The sequence below is a fragment of the Gossypium hirsutum genome, chromosome A05 (genome assembly GCF_007990345.1).
Source record: "Gossypium hirsutum isolate 1008001.06 chromosome A05, Gossypium_hirsutum_v2.1, whole genome shotgun sequence".
Lineage (NCBI taxonomy): Eukaryota > Viridiplantae > Streptophyta > Magnoliopsida > Malvales > Malvaceae > Gossypium > Gossypium hirsutum.
This window is the reverse complement of record NC_053428.1, coordinates 103,329,236-103,356,380: the sequence shown is the minus strand read 5'-3', so window position 1 is coordinate 103,356,380 and position 27,145 is coordinate 103,329,236. Positions and strand designations below refer to the sequence as shown.

At 34.2% G+C, this 27,145-nt stretch overlaps 2 protein-coding genes across 13 annotated transcripts; both read right to left on the bottom strand.

The window, feature by feature from the left end:
- Positions 1–1,120: 1,120 nt before the first annotated feature.
- On the bottom strand, positions 1,121–11,501 carry LOC107959784 (transcription factor GTE4). Of its 5 annotated transcripts, none has more exons than XM_016895930.2 (6): positions 11,376–11,501; positions 9,279–11,281; positions 9,135–9,186; positions 8,943–9,053; positions 8,783–8,859; positions 6,722–7,145 (listed from the first exon to the last, which is right to left on the bottom strand). In XM_016895930.2, the coding sequence occupies exons 2-5, from the start codon at positions 11,058–11,060 to the stop codon at positions 8,798–8,800; spliced, it is 2,007 nt and encodes a 668-aa protein (XP_016751419.2). In that variant the 5' UTR covers positions 11,061–11,281; positions 11,376–11,501; the 3' UTR covers positions 6,722–7,145; positions 8,783–8,797. The 5 variants fall into 5 exon arrangements, with proteins under 5 accessions (XP_016751417.2, XP_016751419.2, XP_016751418.2 ...); XM_016895929.2 differs by having other exon boundaries at positions 9,279–11,267; XM_041114344.1 differs by having other exon boundaries at positions 9,294–11,267.
- Positions 11,502–15,387: 3,886 nt separating this feature from the next.
- On the bottom strand, positions 15,388–20,485 carry LOC107959783 (transcription factor GTE4). Of its 8 annotated transcripts, none has more exons than XM_016895926.2 (6): positions 20,138–20,485; positions 17,982–20,043; positions 17,833–17,884; positions 17,643–17,750; positions 17,485–17,561; positions 15,388–15,827 (listed from the first exon to the last, which is right to left on the bottom strand). In XM_016895926.2, the coding sequence occupies exons 2-5, from the start codon at positions 19,821–19,823 to the stop codon at positions 17,500–17,502; spliced, it is 2,064 nt and encodes a 687-aa protein (XP_016751415.1). In that variant the 5' UTR covers positions 19,824–20,043; positions 20,138–20,485; the 3' UTR covers positions 15,388–15,827; positions 17,485–17,499. The 8 variants fall into 8 exon arrangements, with proteins under 8 accessions (XP_016751415.1, XP_040970272.1, XP_040970271.1 ...); XM_041114338.1 differs by having other exon boundaries at positions 15,388–15,819; XM_041114337.1 differs by having other exon boundaries at positions 17,988–20,029; positions 20,138–20,483.
- Between the last annotated feature and the right edge of the window lie 6,660 nt (positions 20,486–27,145).

Genomic DNA, 27,145 nt, shown 5'->3' with positions numbered 1-27,145 from the left:
AATGCCCTCGTTGTGACCTCAGAATGACACTGATTTAACTCGTCTTGGAACTACCTCAATACCTCAACCAATTCCCAACTAGTCTCTGTCGAGTAGTTCAACCCCTCAAAATATTTGCCTTGAATTTCACCTTTACCTAACTCAAATTATTTCTCTCCTTGCTGCATTTTGTTTGCAAGAGCCCACCACTCTTACTTGTCCACTTTGTGACTTGCCTCCATCGGGATCCCCTTGATCCTCACAAATAGGCTTCGGTATGCCCACATTAAACACTGGGCTAACATTGATTTCTCTCACCAACCGGTTTGTAAGCCCCTCGACTTACCCGTTTTATAACTCTGAAAGGGGTTGAAATGTTCCTCGCTCATTACATTTACTCTTCTTGACTACCTAATTTGTATCACTACTTTTTTCCTCAAAGCCCCATTAATAACTCAACAAGGTTCATATCAGTTTCTCACACCGCTAGCATTTCCAACGGGCTCTTCGTAGGACTCTAATCTACCAAGTCGATGTTTTTTCCACAATGAACATCCTCGGCTAACTGGATTACCTACAGTACCTTGGTCCCATCTTTCTCATCACGAATCACCGGCATTATGCATTTTTGTTAATGAAAATCCAAAATACATAAGGAATCGACAAAAAAGAACCAACAAAGCATTTATCTAGTCAAAGAAATTTAAACCAAGCACGAAGTCGTAATCATCTAAGTGAATTACCTCAAAATCTTTATTACCTTTTCAGTCGTCAATTTATAGCTCAACCCCTTATACTACTCCCACAGTTGGGACCTTTTTGGAATTTATCATTTTGATCTTCTTAGTCAATTTGCTAATTGAGAGACCAAGTTTACCCATGGATTTCTCCGATATGAATCAGATGCCTACGTATCAATAAAAGCACTCCTTCGACTTGCGATATTGATGTCCACAAATATAACCCTTTTCGCTTGTGATCCCACTTCGCTTTTGCAAATTTGAGTATCATTGATCCAAACCTTAATACATTTTCCTCATCAAGCTCCACTTTATCTTCTTTACTAATCACAAATAGCATGGACTACTATGGGTAGTCTCAGATCTTATACGGCCCACTATATAAGAAGCAACGTATTGGATTTTTTTCATTCTCCTTGTCTCTTGAATGGTTGTTGGGTCTCCACTTCCCATTAGGTTGTTTCTCATTACCACCATTGTCATTTTTAACCAGTCCCTTATCTCCTCCACCATTACCTTTCTCATTGGGCTTGGAAGACTCAAACTTGTCTTTCCTCGAAACAAGTTCAATTAAAGACTCCACTATAGTCATGGCTTTGGTACAGCCCTTACCTTCTCGGTGTTACAACTCTTACTTTGCCATGGCTTCAGCTCATCCATAAAAGAGAAAAATGCCTCCTCACTCAGATAAAAAATTTGGAGCATGAATTTACTGAACTCTTGAACATGCTCCCTAATTGTACCTTATTGCATAAGTCGGCACAACTTAGTTCAAGCCTTATCCTCTGCATACGCTCAATAAAATTGCCTCTTAAATTCCTTTTGGAACTCCTCCCAAGTTATAATTGTAGTTCCACCACGTTTTTCATCTATGGACCTACGATGCCACCATAAAATAGCGAGATCAGTGAAATACATAACATTAGTATCTACCTTAATAGCATCATCCACGATGCCTTTGGCACGAAAATATTGTTGTATTCCCAGAAAGAAGCTAGCCATATCCTTTGCGAACCTTGTCCTCGTAAACTCTTTCGACTTGAGGACATTTACCTTATGCTTGGGTGTCACAACCAACATCTCATTGCCCGAAACAACTTTGCAGATAAAGAGTTTCCCTTTGAGATCATTTATATGTTCCTTCAAGGCTGTCACCGAGGCCTTGAAAGCATCATCCCTCACTATCAGATTGTTCACTATGAAATTGAACACCCCTTGCATCATTTTTACATTGGAAGCGAGTGACTCCAGTAAAAATTCACTGAGCTACTCTTTCATTGAGTCTAACTCATCAACGCATCCCTCAACTATCTCAAATGTCTCCCTTATACCCTTAATGGATTCCTTGAAATTGATCACTCGACTTTTCAAAGTTGACAGCATGTCCCTCAATCAACTAGATTTTTTGCCCCTCCCACAGGTCTCAATTGGCTCAATCTAATCATATACTCCTTTTGTCATCTTGATCAGTGCCTTCGAACTTTAGCTCAAATATCAACTGTCACAGGGCTAGAACTTTAGTCTTTTTATCTATGCGACCTTAGGCGATTTCTTGATTTCAAATTTGCCTAAGTCAACCTAACTCTCGAAAAGTGAAAGTTCACAATAGAAATTCTCAAGGCATAAAAAATAAAGTGTAAACAACTCAAAGAAAAAAGAGTAACGGAAGAACAAAAAACCACAAGAAAGCAATGCCCGCAATGTGTTTAAGTAAATGTTCTTAAAAATATTTTATAACTTTTAATGGAATACAATGGGATGCTTACAAATGAGGGGAAAAACCTCTATTTATAGTTGATCTCCCTCAAATCTAATGATACAGATTACTTTACACCGGTGATCGAGATTCTTAAGGGAGTTACATGATCCCGTAAGATTACAAATCAAATATTCTAATATTACAAATCTTGGAAAATTAGTTTCCCTTCCTACCAGAGTAACCCTATTTTTTAAAATGTTTCACTTGGTCACCAATGCTTCAATAGATGGGCTTCTTTACATATTCCATGAATCGGGCTAGATTAAGTGGGTCGAATGAGCCCCATTTAATCAATTGACCTCCATAAGACTTTTTGTACGCAGTCGTCACAGGCTTTGATCTACAGCCCTTGACATATGACCGATATAGAGTCTTTTGTCGAGTTTGATCTGAAAAAAGATGAGTTTGAATCTTCTAAGCCCAAAAGGACGAGAAATATTGGGGAAAACATGAGAAAGAACTTGATAGAAAAGGAAAAAATGAAAATGGTAAGAATGGTGGTAAGGGAAACCATATAATGGGAAGTGAAAGCCCAACAACAAACTGAAGGAGCTAGTGAAATGTTTCCTTTGTAACTGTTCATATATAGTGAGGGACTATCCAAAAAAATCTGTCTACCATCAAATGGGATGATGAGTTAGAAAAAGCACTAATAAAGCTATTATAGTATGCCCAATGACCAACTATGATATGGGTGTAATGATATACTTGTTTAACCTTATTTTTTAATATAAAGTATTGTCATTATTATTTCAGTTTCTTTTTCTATGTTTATAAATAAACTAAATTGTAATAAAGTCTTAAGAAAATATGATTATTTTTAAAAGGTTCTTAGTCAAGTATTATTGTGGACTTGGACAACAATAATGCATTTAAACTAATGTGTAGTTGATTGATGACAAAGTGTTGTCATTGACATAAGGATGTCAAAATCAATACATGGGTATGTGCTAGAGAACAACATATTGGACTGACCCACTATGAGTATGTTTATTTGATAATTGTGTAATAGTCACAACATTACTCATAGAGCTAACTATGTATATGATTCTCAGACTTGATATCATCATTATCCCAACATCGTGAGTCGTATATTTTGATACAGTTAAATGTTTACTTTAACAGGTTGTACTGAAAAAACTAATGTTGGATATGCCACAATATATATAGTGGGATATGGTTTATCAATATAGGATTTGACCCTCCTACATAATGGGAGCAATATCTTAGGTCACTTGATTGAGTGGGACTAGAAATGCATGAACATGCTCAAATAAGTTGATATGAGATATCATACTTATTTGTTTATTGTAGTCTACTCGAGTTATCAAGAAACATGAGATTGGATTATGCAAGTATGACTATTCCATGATTTGTTTCCAATCTAGATATAAAGGACAAAAGGATGTAATACATGAAAGGTTTATCATAAAAAAGTTATGTCGAATTATGACTTCTTGTAACTTAGGTAGCAATGATGCATTGCTAGATGCCACTCATTGCTTGTATTATTAGAAATGTTTTAGTATTATTACTAATGTTACAAGAACCTACATGGTCACACCCTATGGTTAAAACAAACAAAATCCAAACACAGTTGGTATTGTCTTTAGCTGTCGCATGAATTAAATTAATTATTAATTTAATTTAATTTGAAAATTAAATATTAAACGAATTAAATGTACAAGCTTGTTGTACAAAAATAGATAACATAGTTAAAATTAATATATGAATTTGATTCATATAAAATTTTAACAGGATATAGTTTACTGAAATTATTATAATAAATTATTATAATTATGATTTCGGTAAAACATTGAAATATGGTAATTATGATTCTTTTTGGAAAGAATATAAGTTTTTAATACCTTCCATATGTTGTAGTTCTTTTTGGAAAGAATATAATGTGTTTAATGTTTTTCATATGTTCTCTATAGAATTGATTCCATTTTTAATATATGCATACCAAAATTTCGAATTAGGGTAAGTGTGTTTTAAAAAGAAAATAAGAAAAAAAAGTCTAGCAACTATTGTGGGAGATTTTCTCTGGAAAATTTCCAAGAGAGTTTTTACCGTTTATTTTAATACTGGGTGGACTACGTAAAGGTCGAGACGTTTTTGTTGTGGCTTGGAATTGACATCGAATTAGTAGCATCCTTTCATCATTTTGCATTTAAGAAGGTATATCTTCATCCTTACTTCAACCCATTTAATTCCTCGTATACGGATCCATGACTAAGGATCGTCGAAACATTTTTTTCGTTGCGCTACGAGGCGTATCGGCAGTCCCAACAAAAGCTTGGTTCAATCTTGAGCTTTGTCGAAGCCAAAAGGATCTGAAAAAATGAAAATAAACCAGTGAGGTGTTTCTTATGCTATGGCCTACATAAGATGCTGGAATGTCTAGAGCAATCTAAGATATCTGCGATCAATAAAGCAAAAGTGGAGCCAAAAAGTGAGATTTTAAAGCTTGAGTCAAGAATATTCAATTCTTCTAAAATAAAGAGAGATCGCAAGTACAAAGGGTTGATGTTTGTGGACATTAACATATCAGGCCGAAGGAGTGCTCTTGTTGATACGGGGACATCTGATTTGTTCATATAAGATAAAGTTACAAGTAAACTTGATTTCTTAGTTAGCAAGTCGACTAAGAAGACTAAGACTATAATTTTTAAAGAAATCCAAATTGTGGGAGTAACACAATGAGTTGATTTATAGATTGATCAATACAATGAAGACTTCGAGGTAATTCACTTAGATAATTACGACTTTGTTCTTGGCTTGAATTTTCTTGACAAGATTAATGTTTTGTTGGTTCCTTTTGCTAATTATATATGTATCTTGGACACTCGTAAATGACAATGCACATACAAGTGAAACGAAGGTATTATTAGCAATCCAGCTAGCCAAGGAAATTAATCGTGGTAAGAACATTGACTTGGTAGATCAGAGTGCTACGAAGACCCCCTTGAAAATACTAAGAGTGCGGCAAACCAATATAAAGCCTATTGAGTTATCAGTAGGGCTACCACCTATGAGAGAGGTGGATTGTTCGTGGAGCTTTGTTGGAAGAGTGGTGATGCAAACTGAGTAGTCAAACTAAGCAAATGTGACGAGTAAGGTACATCTCAAACACTTTCCTAGTGTTTTACATTATGACTTACTATTGGCTTGGCAAAGAGACAATGGCCCTTTCAAATATTTGAAGTGGGCAAGTCGAGGGACCTACAAACTACAGTTGACGACAATACTCAAGATTAACCCAGTGTTCAATGTGGGCATGCCTAAGCCTATTTGTGAGGATCAAGGGGATTTCGATCGAGGCAAATCACAATAGAGACAAATCACAATGGAGGCAACTAAGAACAGTAAGCTCTTACGAACAATATGTACTAAAAAGAGAAACAGTTCAAGTTAGGCGACAATGAAGCTATAAGTCGAGGCAAATGTCACAAGGGGCGAAACAACCTGACAGATAGACTAGTTAGGAATCCGCCGAAGCATTGAGACAATTTCAGGATGAGTCAAAACAGTGTCATACCGAGGACGAGACAAAGGAATTGCGAGAATGGATGGGGGAGAATGTAATGGGCTGCAGATCAAAGCCCGTAACAAATGCACACAAAACACCCCATAAAGTTCAACTGATTAAATGTGACTCATTCAAACCCATTTAAATTGACCTTATTCGTGAAACAAATAGAGAAATCCATTTACTTTTAAGCTTTAATGACATAATGAGAGTTATCATGACGAATATAGTAATCCTAAATGATAAGATTGTATAAAGTTTAAATCTTTTAAGATTCTCATATTATAAATAAGCTTTAATATTGACCGTCAATGTAATTTAAATTATACCTTTAGATTTAAAAAAACACAACTATAAATAAAAACATTTTCCCCCTCATTTTCATTGAGAATTCTCATCTTTCAAGCACTAAATTTACATAAATAGATTTAAAACTAAAAAATGGCTTAAGTTCAAATAATTTACCAAACTAAAGTTTTAATAAGATACGAACTGCATTGAATTTCTCCTTAAGCTTTTGTGTTAGGACAATACAATCGAACATGATAAATCACATTTATCAATTTGAGGTAAGAATTAATTTGATAGATTCACAAAAAAAAAGATTCAAATCAAAATTTGAAACAATAATAATTCCAAGCCTACAATAGCTAAACTTGTAATCATGTCCAAACAGAAAGCAGAAATAGCACAATCCCTAAGGGCATCATCAAATCATAATTATTATTTTTCATTTGAAGCGTACTTACTATTTTTGAATTACAAGGCCTTGTTTCTTTCTTTCCGTATAATAACATCAAATCAAAGAATCTGCCCATCACAAAGCGTAAACACAATAAACAAAGTTCCATGAAACTAGGGTGAGTTGAGTAGCATTGGTTAAATTAGCAATGTACACACGTGCTTCCAATTTTTCCTATCTCTAATCCCTACCCATTCAACACCACATTCTACCCATCCTAATTATAATTATACAGATACTCCACAAATTATCAAGTGCTGCTGAAGCCTTGTTCCCACTTCCAACAACAGCATCTTGACGGTGGCTCAACCACCTGGAGGGAGCCCTTCAGGTCCGAGGTACCAAAATCTTCACTATACACCCAAATGCAACATCAAATTCATAGAGGCTAATCTGCAAAATTACAGGATCACAATGGCTCAGCACCTACTCTAAATTTTTAGACCAGCAACCCCACACACCACCAACTATTCTAAAGAAATTTAATCTTGTTAACCATAGTATCAAGAATGGCTGTAGAAATTTATCAAATGGCAACAGTAAGAAGTTGAGAAAATCCTATTTGCAATGTTGTAGTCATTATCCAAAAAATTAGCTTTTCACCGAATATAGCATCACATTACAGAAAACCACACCAGGACACTTAATAAAGCATCTTAAATCCACTTAAACATGCGTAAAAATCAAAGAGAGAGTGACATCTTCATCATAACAGATACAGTATCACACAGCTAAATTACATCATAACATACATGTTTAGTTATATGCACAATACGTTTGTTGCATCTTTTTACCTTCAAATACCTCTCCTACTCAATTACAATTGACCCTTCAAATCCCTTATCCTTAAGCATACCTAAATTGACGATTCAATTGAAACAAGGGCTTATTTTGTAGCAAATCAAAAGATAAACTTTATTTGAGTATGGTAAAAGTTTAAGGGCTTATTTAATAGAAGTGGAAGAATTCAAGAACATTTTAAGTGATTTATTTCTCCAATAAAGAATACTAAAATAGGTGCTTAATCTAATTGATTTTCGTGGTAAAGTGGACAACTAGAATACTTTCATGTTTCAACCAATTTTTGTAGCGCACGATAAACTAAATGCACTGACACACCAACCTGAAAGTCCAGACAAAGATATAATTCTCCTCCAAAGAATCAGGATGTATCACAACCACAGGTCTGTCAGAACTTTTTAGTCTTACCAAAATCAACGAATTAACTGATTTGAAGAGAACCACAGCAACTATAAAGTTTTATACTTAATAGACCAGCATCTACAAGCCAAATCTCAGATAACAGTTCGTCTAATGAGTTGCCACAGAATGAATAAACATTTATAACCAAGAACTTCAAATACAACAGCACTCTTTCCTTAAATAACTGAAATCTCCTTTCCATCATGGCTGAGTTCAACATGCAACTAGACCAGCATATACAGTCAAAAGTCACAACATAGCTAGATATCCCCCTTGTCAAAAGGAAAACATTCTTTTCAACATAAACAGTTTGATATTTGGCTTACATAGTTTGCAATCATCAAATGCTGAAACTATACATCTTCAACTTACAAGGATATTAATTCACCAAGACATGTAAGGTCTGCAAATTTTTTTCGTTTTCCTTACACATGGAAGTCCACTGATTTCAAATAGAAAGGGAGTTAACTCCCTTAAATAAACTCAGAAACTCACTCTCCCCTCAGTATTTGCATCTGAGAACTACAAGTTGAAATCTCATTGAAGAGTGAACTCAAGGTCTCAAGACCCACAATTGTTTACAAATCCAAATTTTAACAGGAGTTATGTGCGCTCACTTACATAGTGATGCTACCAGGCAAAAATATTCACCACCATTTACATCATCACTAAACATCAATCACACTACTCGAAAGAACCACAATACAAATAAAACTGATAACAATTCTACAGCTAAAGAGGTAATTTAAAAATGACCACATACACCTGAGCAACTTTAAGAAATCAAATCATGAATGCCTGTAAGAAACAGGGACATTTCAGCATACCTAAATGAGAAACACTCAAGCTCTAGGTGAATGTCCAGCATCAGATCCAGAGGCCGAGGAACTTTCACTATCAGAGTCTACAACAAACAATTATATATGTTAGAACAATAAAACACAATTTAGTTCCACTAAAAATCATGTAAGAAATAAATCATCATACCACTAGAAGAAGACCCAGAATCACTGCTAGAGCTACTTGAACTACTTGACCTACTAGCAGCATCTCCCTGTTTTTCTTCTTCAACAAGTGATCTAGACACATTCTGTTCATCTGCAGGTACATATATATAATAATTTAGACCAACCAAAGCAAGTAGCAAACATATTATAACTCCTTAACATGAAAACTTACTAGTTGTAGTTTCCTTGGGCACTTCCAACAAAACAGGAGCAACAGTCTGCAACTAAATACAATAAATGCATGAAATTAGCAACCCTCAGGAAAATATTATTTCATAAGAAACTATGATTTTTTTTAAAAAAACATAACCCTTACTTTCTCAGGTACAACCTGCGCAGCTTCTGCTCTGGCTTGAATGGAAAGTTCAGCCTTTCTCTTGTTTTTGCTCAAACTTTTCTTGTAGTTGGTAACAAATCTATCCAGCTCCCAAAGAGTCTCAGTATCCACATTGTCAATGTCTACTTCTATTTCATCGTCATGTTGAAGGACAGCTGAATTCCTTTTTTTAATAATCTGTACAATGTTGTCCAGCTTCTCTGAAGGCAAACTTTGAAGGTTAGTGCTAAGCTTCTGCTTCTCTTCATAAGTCATATCCCTCTTGTAAGGATCCTTTGCTTTAGGCTTTTTTGGAGCAGGAGTCCTACCCAAAGGAGTAGTAGCAATAAGTTTTGGTCTGGGATCAACAGGGTGTGTCATTGACTCTGATCTATCCAAGATTCTTCTTGTATCAAGGGGAGGTGGTAGCATTGAATGTGCCTTTCTTGGTGTTGGCAGACGAAGACTTGCTTCATATTCTACTGCAAGTCTCATATCTCGAATATAATCTGCCTCTATAGAAGCCCATTTGCCCTCAAATATCTTTGATAATTGCTCTGCCATTACATGAACATCTTGTCCCTTAGGATTATATGTCATGGCATTCCGAAACGTCAATCTCACATCCTCTGCAAACTCTCTTGGTGACTTGTACCAGTTTTTACCAAGCCTCGTTTTCACAGTGCCCAAATCCATGGGATGCTTAATGACACTATAGTAATCATGCAAACCAAGACCTTTGACGTCAACAGGAGAATTAAAGACCCAACCATGCTTGTGCTTCATTAGTCTTTCAAGCAAAGAACTACAGTTCTTAAAGAGCTTATTACCCATGCCAAATCCGTGTGTGAATTCACCTCCTCCTTGCTTCTTCCCATTTAATTTCAACTTCTTGTTACTCTCAGCTGGTGGGAACTTATCTTTTGCAAGCAAAAACTCAGAATTACGATAAAACTGATTTGCCTTAGGCGTCCTTTTCTCCTTCTCCAAATTTTCATTTGCACCCTGACTATTTTCCAGGGCAGAAATATTCAACTGATTCAAAGGCCTTGATTTCTTAACAGGCTCATTCGAAATGCCCACTGAGGCCGGCTCTGGTTGAACCCTATTGAAACCATAATCAACGGCATTATTTAAAGGAACAGGGGCATTACTAAACCCCCTTATTTGCGCTTCTTTAGCTTCAATCCTCTTCACCAAACTCCTTACCAAATCAAGCTCACTGACCAACTTCCTCCTCAGTTCCCCCATCTCCTGCTTTGACCTTGAAGCCAAATTGATCTTCACCTGGTTCTCGGAACTAGGCTTCAATGCTCCAGCCACAGCTGCCTGCTTATTAAGGTTTGAACAGTCATCAGACACAGCAGTATCTATGCGAGGACCAGGCTGTTGGTGAGCTGAACCCCCAAACTCCAAAGGAAGAGGCTGAGCAGGTCTTTCAACAGGGTGGTTGCTGTAGTCATTGGTGTTAGGGACAGCCGCTGGGGTGACATCAGTGTCGTTCACAGCAGCCCTATCCACGTTGCTGTCGTTTTTGTTGTTGTTGTTGTTGTTGTTGTTGTCGTCGTCATGGTTGTTGTTGGTGGTGGAGGTGGAGGTGGTGGTGGTGGTGTCTTGGTGGTGGTGGTTGAGGTTGCTACTGTTAACAGTGGAGTTGAGAAGATTGTTTTTCTTGGAACCCTTGAACGCTTTTCTGGTATAAACCTTGCTCTCACTGTACCTCTGTTTCTCTCTCTCACCATCTTTTCCTTCTCCAGCTACTATCCCCGAAGCCATACACATATATTAGGGTTTTAAACCCTAATTCCTTTTGTCCAGTCTCCAACCAAAACAACTCTGTACCCGCAACCAAGTCCGAAATAGGGTTCAACGACCTCTGCACCAAAAACCCTAAATTTCACCTCCCAAAACTTGAGAGTTCCCCCAAGTTTCAACCACCGGATCCAAAGAAACACAAAAAATCTACAGAAGAAAAACCCAAGCCTCGATCTACAAAATTACAACTACAACCATCTATGTAAAACCCTAAAACCGAATTTAAAGATAACACGGACAAAATAAATTAAAACAAGAAAGGCAGATTTCACAGCTCCTCACCTTGGATTGTTCGATTTCAGATCTCCTCACGAGTCCTCCTCCCTCAACGCCGCTCTCTTTCTCTCTCTAAAAAGTGCTTTCGACTTTTTTCCCTCTCAACTTTTTTTACCTGTATCTTATCTTTACAGGTGTACGGTGGTGAATGCCCTAGTGGATATAAGCGACTGGGAAGAAGCGTGTGGGTGCATCAAAAGTGCCGTGCTCGGGAAGAATCATACGGATGAGAAGAGTGTTTTTACCTACGCCCTGTTTGTTTTGCGTGTTATGCAGGCGCCTGTTGATGCTAGAAATTTTGGGAGGTGATGGCAACATCAAGTTGAGGTCGTAGGTTTGGATTATGAGGGGGAGCTTTAATTGTGGGTTTTGGTAAATTTTTTCCACGCCCAAGAGAGGGAGCGTGTGGTTTAGTCAGGGGTTTCATAAGCCTAGTCACTAGACTACTATAGTGTTTGATTGGTCGGAATTATATTCTATTCCGATGTTTTTTTTTCAGTTATTCCGATGATATTTGGTAGTTGGGAATATTGTCTGTTTATGCCAATTTAAAAAAGAAATCAGGGTTTTAAGGCATTTTTTTTCAAAATTAAGGAAATAGATTAATTTTGAGATAGGAGGTAAAAATGTTTTTTTTGTTGAAAGCTTTTTTGGATGACGTGATAAAGAGAGTGTGTGAAAACGTGTCATATGTGACTTTTTTTCATCCTTTCTCCTTATCAAATCATTCGAAAACTTTTTCTATAAAATAATAATAATAATTAATGGTTAAATTGAATTCTGAAAATCTGAAAATCTCAAGATAAAGTTTATAAAAACTCAAGAATCTCAAGATAAAATTTACATCTCATTTTTTCCGTGGCAGAACAAGAATATAATCGTTAAAAACTTTTTTGAAAAAAGTTTTTTTGACCTGTTATATTTGATCTTTTCCAACATTTTGAAATATGTTTCATATTCAGTGGTAAAGTTTTCTATAAAATAAAGATTGATATGGATAGGGTTTCATAGTTAAATTTCAAGTAGAAGATTTGCATAAGGAGAATATTGTTGATGTTAAAAATCAGAAGTTCAAAAATTAACCTAACAAAGTAAATTAGTTCAAGTAAGTGTCGTTGTTTGAATTTGATTAATGAGTATTTATTTTTTTGTATAATATTTTTTTGTTTTAGTTTTAAAAATTGATCTAGATATCGCAATTCACCAAAAATTCGGTCGAGATATATTCTTAAATTCTCGGATCAAAGTATGGCATTCATTCAAACTGCAATATGAAATTATAAATTTTATTGCATGCCTAATATTAAATTTCAAATCCTTGCATAATTATTATGTAATTGAAAATTCAAAAACTAACCTAAGCTTTTGACTGTTGATTTAAGAATAACTAGATATCTTTAAGCACGTCCGGTATACACACATGACTCGTGTCATTATTCCACCTATTCAAATAATATGTTATTCCAAAAATGTAATAATGAAAAAATTAATATGATAACTATATTATTAAATGAATCTTACCTTATTATGAGTGAAAATTGATAACAGAAGTTTACTCGGAGACGTAAAAATAGCAATTGGTATCATGTCCATGACTGAAGGTGTATACAACTACTGATTTTTAGTTTTATGTACTTTAATTCTCCAACACATCTCTAGGTACAATGTAGCTAAGACGGTTGATCCCCAACTGAGTTGTTCGACTTCTTTTAAGTCGATTACTTATAGGAGTCACCTTAAATGTACTAAATTTCAAGATTTATTTGGCATTAGAAAAGCCCCAGTCAACCTTAGTATGGATGCTTGAGCGAATTGTTTTTCTTTCAACTGCACTAAAAGAGTTGTCAAGATGTGAGAAATTATCTTTTAACCATTATATCTACCCAATTACCACTAAACTCGTCTGGCACATTGCCTAATAATTTTTATTGTGCTCCAATCACCAAAGTGCACTACCCCCATAACGATTGACCCATCAACCGATAAATTGAGTTGTAATGTCACATCCTCGAGTGTAATGGTACACTCACCACACGAAAGATAGAATGTGTGTGTCTCGGGTCTCTATCTTTCCAACAAAACACTAATAAGTGCGAGCTCCAAATTAACCTCGCTGAGCATACGGGACATATGCAAGAATCTCGCTTGTTCCAAGTGTTGTTCAATAACACATGGTGTTCTCGCACTTAAATTATGTATACATGTTTTGATAATTCGATCTTTGTCATGATTATACAAACATAAAAAAAAACAATATTAACAACTTAATAATGATATTAATTAAAATAAAAAATTATAATAGTATTTTCTTACTATTTGTAATTGGACGTTTTTAAAATTTTTAATTCAAACGAATTAGTGGCATTGACATTTTTAAAATTTTTAAAATGATTACAAACGACTAGGATATAAAATTGAGAGAAGAAGATTTTGAAAGAAATTTGAGAGATTAGGATAGAAAATTAAGAATAAAAGAGTCGAGAGAGTTGAGAGAATAGATGAATAGGATTGAATGAAAAAAATTGAAAATGTATAGGATATATATATAGGAAAAAAATAGGACCATTGGGTTAAATAGTCGTTGGTCCCAACAGTTAGAAAATCAACAGTCATGATTTTCTAACCATTGGGGATCCAATAACGCGTTTTCGCCACGCGTCACCAACATCTTCCAAAATCAGCCTATTTCCTTAAATTTTTAAAAAAAAAAACAACCTAAAACCCTAATTACTTTTAAAAAACATCATATTTACTTGATAACTCTAATAGGCTTAATTGCAAGCACAAATCACAGTTTAAACAAAATTAAGCAATGGAAAAATCAAATAGAAATGCCTCTAGTCGTTGTCTGAACCAAATATCAAAATTCAGACGTTGTAACACCACTTGTCAAGCGCGTCAAACAACTGACAATGACGTCGTATTTAGCTATATGAAAATACGAAATTTAGAAAACACAAAAAAAAAATGACAAGATCTTCTAAGCAATCAAAAACTTCACTAGATGGAATTGTTTTCAAAAAGTGTTTTTTGGTGCCCTGGGACCTTATGCTTAGGGATATTTATAGTGGTGGTTCCCCATAAAAAAAACCACAATCCCACTATCACACATATACTTATTACCACACAACAAAGAAGTGGGCAACAAAAGTGGGAGTTGAGGGCAGCAAAAGTGAGAATAACCCACAAACCAAAACTTTTCCAACATTCTCCCCCTTGGTTCGTTTTGCCCACAAAGTAGTCAAAATATAATGCACGAATTATGGCAATATCTTTTTTTTAGAATTTGAGTAGTATCTTCTATGTATCACAATATATAATGTTTCAACGCTTTAATCCAAATTTCTTAATAAATAAACTCAATATTTATTCTAGGTCCAAACTTTAGTAATATTTCTTGAAACAATCAAATTAATATGCACACAAAATATGAGAAACATCAAACTTAACCAAGTTTAATTATAATTGTTATTATAACGAAAATTTACAAGATGGGAACAAGTCTTATAGTGACAATATGATCGTTAAATTTGTGTGGTGACATACCTTTAGTCAAATGACCAACTAACATCTGCTTAGTATTAATGTGCTCAATGACTACTTTCTTTTCTTTTAACACGTTCTCTTTATATTGAGTGTAAAAAAAAAATTATTTGATTGGTTTAATTATGGTAGGTAACTTTTAATTAACGCTTCCTACAAAATCTCTTTCCAAAGCCAAATCACCAGTCAATAGCTTCGTTCTTTTAATGCTGGCTTTTTGGCTTCTAATACTTTGTTAAGATATGCATAGGTTAGCACGATACCAACTACATTGAATTTTCCCCTAAGCTTTTTGTGTGAAGCGAAAGTCCAATCCAACTTAATAAATCACATATATCAATTTGATTTATTTGATAGGTTCACAAAAGAAAAACAAATTGAAAAGAATTGAATCAATAATAATCCTAAATCCTAGAATAGCTAAACTTAAGATCATGTCCAAACAGAAAACAGAAAACAGAAATAGCACAATCCCTAAGGGCAACATCAAATCATAATTATTATTTTTCATTTGAAGTGCTTACTACTTTTGAATTACAATAACCTGTTTCTGTCTTTCTGTATAATAACATCACATCAAAGAACCATCAGAAAGAATAAAGACACTAAAACAAAGTCCCCTGAAACAAGAGTGAGTTGAGTAGTACTTGTTTAATTAGAAATGTACACACGTGCTTCCAGTTTCTCCTATTCCTAATCTCTACCCATTCAACACCACAATCAACCCATCCAAATTATAATTATACAGATACTCCACATATTGTCCAGTGCTGCTGAAGCCTTGTTCCCAGTTTCAACAACAGCATCTCTGCGGTGGCTCAACAGCCTGGAGGGAGCCCGTCAGGTCCGACGTACCAAAAGTCTTCACTATACACCCAAATGCTACATCAAACTCATAGAGGCCAATCTGCAAAACTTCAGGATCACAATGGATCAGCACCTACTCTAAATTCTTAGACCAGCCACCCCACACACTACCATCCATTTTAAAGAAATTTAATCTTGTCAACCATAGTATCAATAATGGCTGTAGAAAATTGTCAAATGGCAACAGTAAAAAGTTGAGAAAATCCTTTTTGCAATATTGTTGTCATTCTCCAAATAATCAGCTTTTCACCAAATACGGTATCACATTACAGAAAAACACACCAGGACACTTAATGAAGCATCTTAAATCCACTTAAGCATGCGTAAAAATCAAAGAGGAGAGAGTGACATCCGTAGCAGTATATTTTTATGACCACCATCTTCATCGTAACAGATACAGTAGCACAACAGCTAAATCACATCTTAACATACATGTTTAGTTATATGTACAATATGTTTCGTGCATCTTTTTAACTTAAATACCTCTCCTACTCAATTACAATTACAATAGACCCTTCAAATCCCTTATCTTTTTGTATATCTAAATAAACCCTTAACATAAATTGACCTTTCAATTGAAACAAGGGCTTGTTTTGTAGCAAATCAAAAGATAAACTTATTTTAGTAGAAGTGACAGAATTCAAGAACATTTTAAGTGATTTATTCTCCAATAAATCCAGTATACTGAAATAGGTGCTTAATCTCATTGATTTCGTGGTAAAGTGGACAACTAGAATACTTTCATGTTTCAACCAATTTTTGTACTGCACAATAAACAAAATGACATACGACGGACACACCAACCTGAAAGTCAAGACAGATATATAATTCTCCTCCAAAGAATCAGAATGTATCACAACCACAGGTCTGTCAGAACTTTTAGTCTTAACAAAAGCCAGAAATTAACTAATTTGAAGAGAACCACAACAGCTATAAAGTTTTATCTTTAATAGACCGGCATCTACAAGCCAAATCGCAGATAACGGTTTGTCTAATGAGTTGCCACAGAATGAATAAACATTTATAACCAAGAACTTCAAGTACGACAGCACTCTTTCCTTAAATAACTGTGATCCATCATGGCTGAGTTCAACATGCAACTAGACCAGCATAAACAGTCAAAAGTCACAACATAGTTAGATATCCCCCTTGTCAAAAATAAAACATTCTTTTCAACATAAACAGTTTGATATTTGGATTATATAGTTTGCAATCATCAAATGCTGAAACTATACATCTTCAACTTACAAGGATGTTAATTCGCCAAGACAGGTAAGGTCTGCAGATTTTTTTCTTTTTCTTTACACGTGGAAGTCCACTGATTTCAAATAGAAAGGGAGTTAACTCTCTTAAATAAACTCAGAAACTCACTCTCCCCTCTCAGTATTTGCATCTGAGACCTACAAGTTGAAATCTCATTGAAGAGTCGACTCAGGGTGTCAAGACCCACAATTGTTTACAAATCCAAATTTTAACAGAAGTTATGTGCGCTCACTACATAGGTGATGCTACCAGGCAAAAATATTCACCACCATTTACATCATCACTAAACATCAATCACATCACTCGAAAGAACCACAATAGAAATAAAACTGTTAACAATTCTACAGCTAAAGAGGTAATTTAAAAATGAGCATGTACACCTGAGCAACTTTAAGAAATCAAATCATGAATGCCTGTAAGATACAGGGACATTTCAGCATACCTGAATGGGAAACACTCAAGCTCTAGGTGAATGTCCAGCATCAGATCCAGAGGCAGAGGAACTTTCACTATCAGAGTCTACAACAAACAATTATATATGTTAGAACGATAAAACCAATTTATTCCGACTAAAATCAAGTAAGAAATAAATCATCATACCACTTGAAGAAGATCCAGAATCACTGCTAGAGCTACTTGAACTACTGGACCTACTAGCAGCATCTCCCGGTTTTTCTTCAACAAGTGACCTGGACACATTCTGTTCATCTGCAGGTATATATAATCATTTATATATCAATACAACCAGCAAGTAGCAAACATCTTATAACTCCTTAACGTGAAAACTTACTAGTTGTGGTTTCCTTGGGCACTTCCACCAAAACAGGAGCCATGGTCTGCAACTAAATACAATAAATGCATGAAATTAGCAACCCTCAGGAAAAGATTATTTCATAAGAAACTATGATTTTGTATATATATATATATATAAAAGAAAACCTTTACTTTCTCAGGTACAATCTGCACAGCTTCTGCTCTGGCTTGAATGGAAAGTTCAGCCTTTCTCTTGCTTTTGCTCAAACTTTTCTTGTAGTTGGTAACAAATCTATCCAGCTCCCAAAGAGTCTCAGTATCCACACTGTCAATGTCTACTTCTATTTCATCGTCATGTTGAAGGACAGCTGAATTCCTTCTTTTAATAATCTGTACAATGTTGTCCAGCTTCTCTGAAGGCAAACTTTGAAGGTTAGTGCTAAGCTTCTGCTTCTCTTCATAAGTCATATCCCTCTTGTAAGGATCCTTTGCTTTAGGCTTTTTTGGAGCAGGAGTCCTACCCAAAGGAGTTGTAGCAATTAGTTTTGGTCTTGGATCAATAAGGCGTGTCATTGACTCTGACCTATCCAAGATCCTACTTGTATCAAGCGGAAGTGGTAGCAATGAATGTGCCTTTCTTGGTGTTGGCATACGGAGACTCACATCATATTCTACTGCAAGTCTCATATCTCGAATATAATCTGCCTCTATAGAAGCCCATTTGCCCTCAAATATCTTTGATAACTGCTCTGCCATTACATGAACATCTTGTCCCTTAGGATTATATGTCATGGCATTCTGAAACGTCAATCTCACATCCTCTGCAAACTCTCTTGGTGACTTGAACCAGTTTTTACCAAGCCTTGTTTTCACAGTGCCCAAATCCATGGGATGCTTAATGACACTATAGTAATCATGCAAACCAAGACCTTTGACATCAACAGGAGAATTAAAGACCCAACCATGCTTGTGCTTCATTAGTCTTTCAAGCAAAGAACTACAGCTCTTAAAGAACTTATTACCCATGCCAAACCCGTGTGTGAATTCACCTCCTCCTTGCTTCTTCCCATTTAATTTCAATTTCTTGTTACTCTCAGCTGGAGGAAACTTATCTTTTGCAACCAAAAACTCAGAATTACAATAAAACTGATTTGCCTTAGGCGTCCTTTTCTCCTTCTCCAAATTTTCATTTACACCCTGACTATTTTCCAAGGCAGAAATATTCAACTGATTCAAAGGCCTTGATTTCTTAAGAGGCTCCTGAGAAATGCCTACTGAGGCCAGCTCTGGTTGAACCCTATTGAAACCATAATCAACAGCATTATTCAAAGGAACAGGGGCATTACTAAACCCTCTTATTTGCGCTTCTTTAGCTTCAATCCTCTTCACCAAACTCCTAACCAAATCAAGCTCACTTACCAACTTCCTCCTCAGTTCCCCCATCTCCTGCTTTGACCTTGAAGCCAAATTGATCTTCACCTGGTTCTCAGAACTAGGCTTCAATTCTCCAGTCATAGCCACCTGCTTATTAAAACTTGAACAGTCATCAGACGCAGCAGTATCTACGCGAGGACCAGGCTGTTGGTGAGCTGAATCCCCCAACTCCAAACGAAGAGGCTGAGCAGGTATTTCAACAGGATGGTTGCTGTTTCCGTTGGTGTTGGGGACAGCTGTTGCGGTGACATCAGTGTTGTTCACAGCAGCCCTATCCGCGTTGTTGTCATTTTTGTTGTTGTGGTGGTGGTCGTTGGTGTTAGGTACAGCTGTTATGGTGACATCAGTGTCATTCTCAGCAGCCCCATCCGCATTGTTCTCGTGGTTGTTGCTGGTGTTGTTGTTGTTGTTGTTGTGGTAGTGGTGGTTGGGGTTGGGGTTGGGGTTGCTACTGTTAACAGTGGAGTTGAGAAGACTACTTTTCTTGGAACCCTTGAACGCTTTCCTGGTATAAACCTTGCTCTCACTGTACCTCTGTTTCTCTCTCTCACCACCTTTTCCTTCTCCAGCTACTATCCCCGAAGCCATACACATATATTAGGGTTTTAAACCCTAATTCCTCTTGTCCAGTCTCCAACCAAAACAACTCTGTACCCGCAACCAAGTCCGAAATAGGGTTCAACGACCTCTGCACCAAAAACCCTAAATTTCACCTCCCAAACTTGAGAGTTCCCCCAAGTTTCAACCACCGGATCCAAAGAAACACAAAAAATCTACAGAAGAAAAACCCAAGCCTCGATCTACAAAATTACAACTACAACCATCTATGTAAAACCCTAAAACCGAATTTAAAGATAACACGGACAAAATAAATTAAAACAAGAAAGGCAGATTTCACAGCTCCTCACCTTGGATTGTTCGATTTCAGATCTCCTCACGAGTCCTCCTCCCTCAACGCCGCTCTCTTTCTCTCTCTAAAAAGTGCTTTCGACTTTTTCCCTCTCAACTTTTTTTACCTGTATCTTATCTTTACAGGTGTACGGTGGTGAATGCCCTCGTGGATATAAGCGACTGGGAAGAAGCGTGTGGGTGCATCAAAATGATGCGGCCCATTTCTCGTAATACAAATCAGAAGAAGAAGAAGAAGAATTGAGGAAGAGAAAGAATCAGAGAAAAGAGAGGAGTCAGAGAACCGTTCCCTCCATTTATAACAGCTATTAACCACCAGGTCTGTTGAGACCGTTATGAAAGAAAACAGAATGAAAACACACCGTTTCACTTAATATCAATATTTCAGGAAAAACACTAAAACGGCACCGTTTAAACCCAACAATTCCCAGTCTATTTAATTTCAATGGTGCTGTGCTCGGGAAAAATCATGCGGATGTGCAGAGTGTTTTACCCACGGAGCTTTAATTGTGGGTTTTGGTAGATTTTTTTCCACGCCCAGGGAGTGTGTGGTTTTATATGCCTAGTCACTAGACTGTTTGATTGGTCGGAATTATATTCTATTCCGATGATATTTGGTACTTGGGAATACTGTCTGTTTAATAAGTTGTAGGCTAAACTCCTTTTTGGATGGATGAAGCATTAAAAATATTATGATTAATTAGTGTACGAATATGATAAAAAATTAATTATATTTTAATTTAAAAGTAATGATGATAATTTTAAATTAAAATGTATATATCAACATATTTTACAAATTATTAAAATTCTGTGAAAATTACGGATGTAAAATATAAATGTGTGTTTAAAAGTAACATTAAAACTAAAAACATATGAAAAATATTAAAATGAAGCTTTGATTGAGTCACAAATTTAATATTTTACTAATCTAATTAGTGTGAGTTCAAATTCCACCATATTTTTATTGGGTTTTGTTAAAAAAAATTTAAAGTATTCTCAAATAATATAACTCATTTTAATTACGAAAGAATATTTTCGTAATTTTTCTAATCGAGTTGGTGCTCAGTTGACTCATGATACCAACTCAGTTAAAAGCTTAAATAGTAATATTGATGGATGTAATAAAGTGTACATAATAAAATTAAAATAATTATAAAAATTAGAATAAAACTTTGGTTGAGTGGTAAAGTTAAGGTTTTGGTAACCCAATTGGTATTGGTTCAAATCCAATTATATGTATTTTTTATTTTTTTATTTTTCAAATAAAAAAGCTAAAGTACCTTCAAATAATATAATTCATGTTAAATGTGAAGGAACATTAAAATGATTTTCCTAATTGAGTTGGGATCCGATTAATGGATGACACCAATTCAGTAAAGATGTTAATAAATAATAATATAGATATTTAAATTAAATAATACAATATAAATTATAATTATATTCATACTAAAATAAATTATAAATTTTTATTTTTATTAAAATTAAATTATAAAACTATTTATATTATATTAGATAATAGTATATTAAATTCAATTTATGTTATGTATATTAAATAAAAGAAATTATAAAATACATAATAACCCTTTTATTGGACTTCCACTACACTCATCAAAGCCTTGAACTCGGTCCAACATTTTAGAGTTCAATGATATTAAAATATCACATCAGAATACTACCAAACATATTAAGGATTGGTTTGGATAGGCAGTGGGGCGGTGCGTTTAACTTACTTTTTGTCTAACGTTACAGTATCACTACAATATCTAATCTGACTGTCACCGTTAGGGGTGTGCAAAATTCGGGTAAAATCGAAAAAATTCAGTTAACCGAACGAATTCGGTAAATTGGTAGGTTAACCGAATTAATTCGGTCGGGGGTCGATTAATAATTTTTTGAGTTTTCGGTTAATGTTTAATTAGGTTTAAAACCGATCGGTTAACCGAATTTTTTTGGTTTAACCCAAAAAATTAATAAATAAAATTATAATATATAAATAGCCCACTATTCACTCAAACCCAATCCAACATAAACCCAAATACCCAATCTAATATATATTAACCCAAGTACCCAACCCAACCCAATTACCCAACCCAATCATAAAAATTACAAATAATTTAATAAATAAAAATAAAAATCTAAAACTAAAACTAAAACTAAAACTAAAAATAAAAAACATATAATTTTATACAAATAATTCGGTTAATTCGGCTGATTCGGCTAATTCGGTTAATTCGGTTAATTCGATTAATTTAATACTTATTTTAACCAAAAATTAAAAAACATATAATTTTCGGTTAATTCGGTTAACCAACCTAATTAACCGAAAAATTTTCGGTTAGGTTAATTTTTTTGAAAAAATTTCAGTTCGGTTAACGGTTAAAAATTTTGAAAGGTCGATTAATTCGGTTAATGTTATTTCGGGTCGGTTAACCGATTGAACACCCCTAGTTACCGTTGTTTTTACATTAATCACAAGTAAACGCACCACCATCCATCCAAACCCACCCTAAATTGGTGTTGTGTTTTAGCGAGTCTTTTTCTCTTTTTACACTTAGAATCTCATCACACTGAAGGTTTGACAGGGAGCCTTGAGTAACATCGTACATTATCGATTTTTATAAAAATTAGGATAAAATACCTATTTAATCACTTATGTATAGTTTATATTTATGTTTTGGTCATTAGTTTTACAAAATTATAATATGATCGCTAACATTATCTATTTATTACATGTTGATCATTGAGTGTTTTCCTCAGAAGTCTCATGTGACAACAAAATTGTCGTTTAATACTCACATGGAATACACGTAAATTCCGTTTAACAGATTCAAAAGTTACCCTCTCCAACTTCTAGATTTTCTTATCACCCAAACAAAGCTTTTCAACATTTTATCTTATTTGTTAAACCTATAAGAATAAACATCATTAAAAATATTCATTTAAATTAAATAAATTTTGTTGCCACCTGTAGGAATGAAGAGCACTAAAACTAGAAATTAGAAATTAGAAATTTATTTTTTTTAAATATAATTTATTGCACTAGGGAAAAGAAAGTCACTTGATGGATTTAGGAATGAAACCATTGTCTCTCCTAATATTTAAATATGAGGATAAATGCATTTTAACTCATTCAAACCTACGTTTTCCTGCGTTAACAATAATGTCGATTCCAACTAAACTAAGACTTACTTGACAAATAAGTGCAATGTTTATCTTTGTTATATGATGTCAATTAATTTCATGTGAAAATAAAGAAGCTCATCTATTAAGATAAGGAATTAGCAGTGTTTCATGGACAAAATATTGCTAATGCATTTATATATCGGATAAGTTTGTAGATAAACAAAATTATTAGTATAACTTGACAGAAATTTTTTTGAAAAATGTCACACATGTTCGCCTCTATATGACAATTATTTTGTGGTGTAAGAACATATCAAATAGCTAAAAAAATTTAATTCATTAAATATTATTATTATTATTTCATTTTTCATTGAAGTAAAATGAATCAAGTTCATTCTAAATAACAATAAAATTGTTAAAAAAATCATATTACCAAGTTAATGTAAGATTATTTAAAGAAGATGTGGTATTGAGATTATCTCTATTAAGCCTTCAATGGCAAAAAAAAAACCCTAATCAGCTAAGCCCTTCCATTAATGGAAATTGTTAATAGACTAGTTTGATCATTAACTATGCTAACATGTCAAACGATACCAACGTGGCATACCATACCATATTAGCAAAAAATTTAAAAAAATTAAAATTAAAATTTTAAAATTAATAAAAATATTTAGTTTAACAAAACTAACAGAAGTTCAATTGGAAAAAAAATGGTAGTTCAGGTACCACTTATGACCAAAACACGTTTAGACATCAATGTGAGAAAAGTGGTGTATATATATAGTTTAAGTGTCAATTTGTGGGTTAAGTCATTTAAATCCAATTCGAAACGTTTATTTTGTTCCCAGCTTTATGCACACTCTAAGAAATTCCAAGAAGGTAGAAATTCATTAAAAAAGTTTTTCTAGTTCCTCTGAATTTCAATATTGAGTAAATTGGACTCTCTCAAAAAAATAAGAGTAATCCCTATCAATTTCAAAAGTGAGCATCTAAAAACAATTATCACAAAATTAATGTTTTTTATTCATTTTACATAATTTTGATTGGTATAGTAACAAATTTTGATCAATTTGACACATATAGAATTTTTTTTTGCTAATGAAAGTTCTTTCATTTAGAACAAAGTTTATAAAAGGAAAATTATAACAAAGTTTACAAAAGGAGAATTATACAATGAGAATTTGAGAATTATAATTGCAAGTAAAAATTAAAAAGCTAGAACTAATAAGTAATAACTAATACTAATATAGTTGAAGAATATTGTAGGAAAGGCAATAGAGAATAACTTAGTGTATTTTTCAAGCAATTACAACCTATATATTTATAATAATTGTTATACAACAAGATCCTATTTTATAGCCTAAACATAAGATAATTAATTACAAATAAGTAAACAAATCATTTACACAATATGTTAAAGTTGACAATAGATTTTTCTCCCTTAGATTGCTCACACCAACACTCCCCCTCAAGTTGGTAAATATATGTCAATCATTCCATACTTGTTAAGTGAGATTTGAAAATATTTTCTAGATACAACATTTGTTAGAACATCTGTTAGTTGTTTTTTTGATGTGACAAATGGAACACTAATTGTACCTTTGTCAAGATGGTTTTTGATGAAGTTTGATCAACTTCCACATGTTTGGTTCTATTATGCTGAACAAGATTATTTGTAATTACTATGGCTGCCTTATTATCACATAATAACTTCATAGGTTTTGACGGAAATATACCAATATCATGTAAAATGCGTTTTATCCATAGCAATTCACAGATACCTTATGCTATTCCATGAAATTTTGCCTCTGCATTTGATCTTGTTACAACCTTTTGTTTCTTACTTCGCCATGTAACCAAGTTACTTCCAACAAACATAAAAAACCCTGCTGTAGACTTTCAATTAGTTTGACTTCTAGCCCAATTCGCATCTGTATATCCCTTGATTTCTTGATCCTCATTTTTAGCAAAAAATAGTCATTTTCCTGGAGAATATTTTAGGTATAGTAGGATCTAATAAATAGCCTCCATATGATCTTCACTTGGTGCATGCATGAATTTGCTTACAATATTTACTGCATATGCAATGTTAGGACGTGTATGCGATAAGTATATTAGCCTCCTTATTAATCTTGAATACATCTTTTTGTTGGTTGGAGTCTAGTTTTGTTGAATGGCTAACTTGTGATTCATATCAATAGGAGTTTTAACAGGTTTATAGTTAAGCATCCCAGTTTCTGCTAGTAAATCTAGCACATACTTTCGTTGGCAAAGAGAGACTCCCTTGCTTAATCTTGCAACTTCAATGCCTAAGAAATATTTCAAGTGCCCAAGATCTTTAAGTTCAAACATAGTCGCAAGGCTTTCTTAGAAGGTAGCTATCTCATTTGAGTAATTTCTTATAACAACCTTATTGTCAACATACAAAATAAGAGCAGCCATCTTTTTAAAACTCTTGTTTTACAAAGAGAGTATGATTAACATTACTTTGTTTGTACCCAATCTTCTTCATGAATATTGAGAGCCTTTCAAACCATGCTCGAGGGGATTGTTTTAATCCATATAAGGCCCTTTTTATCTTGCATACTTTGCCATCACAGTTTATGCCCAAAGGAGAATCTATGTATACTTATTCTTCCAAAGTTCCATTAAGAATGCATCTTTAACATCAAACTATTACAGCGGCCAATCTTGATTTGCAGCTATGGAAATGAGAACTCGTATGGTATTTACTTTTGCTATAAGAGAAAATGTATCCCCATAATAAATTCCATATTTCTGGGTATACCCTTTAGCAACAAGTCTTGCCTTGTAGCGATTTATGTTTCCATTGAGTTAGATTGTAAAAATCCACCTACACCTTATTGTTTTCTCCCTAAGGGTAGTGATACAAGTTCCCATGTATGATTCTTTTGTAAGGCTTCCATTTTATCACTCATAGTTTTCTTCCATTTTGAATCTATCAATGCTTCCTACACATTACTTGAAATAAATACAAAAGATAATTGATTTATAATAAGTGCATGAGACTTTGAAAAATAGTGAGAGGAGATGTAATTGTTAATAGGGTATTTAGTCTTAGCTTTAAAATTGGGATCATATTGAATTTTTGGAATTCCTCTATTTATCTTAATCGGATATCTTGGTTCAACTTTAAGAAGAGTTGAATCATGTATTAAAGGCGATAAAGGTAATGATGTTACTTGAGGAGACACATTCAAAATTTTTATGGTCGTTGGTGTGACTTGGAAAATTGTAGTTGTAACACTAACTAGCATCGCGCGTGTACGCATAAAACAATGATTTTAGAAGACAATTTTTAAAGCACAATTTTATTGCAAGCATACAGGTCAGTTGTAATATTTATAGTGTTATAATGGAAAGCTAGAGTATTCCAAGGATCGAACCCAAAAGAGATGACGATTGAGTGATAACTAGCATACACGAAAGAGTCTAAGTAGCTACTCATACGATTTTATAGTACAACAAATCATAACAAACAAATTGTGCAAGAAAATTAATTATGTTAATCTGTGGACTAAATCACGAAGAGTACGAAACTAAGAAATTAACTAAATAAATAACTGGGTTTGATTGGTTGATTTCATTGGTTCATCGATTCTTAAAAAATGGACTTCAACCACTTAAATTACTAAGTGGCTCCATTTTATCTTTCAATCTTAATTTTACCGACTAAGACAGCTTAGCTCCGATTTATCTTTCGATCTCACTAGTTAATTTGGGACTAATGAACGAGTGCACAACAAGATTATCTTTCGGTCTTACTTGTCTAGATATTCCCCTAAGTGCGTCATTTTCTAAGTTTTTAGGTCTATTTGATTTAGTCCTTAGTCCAAAAATCAACTTACCCATATCTCTATCAA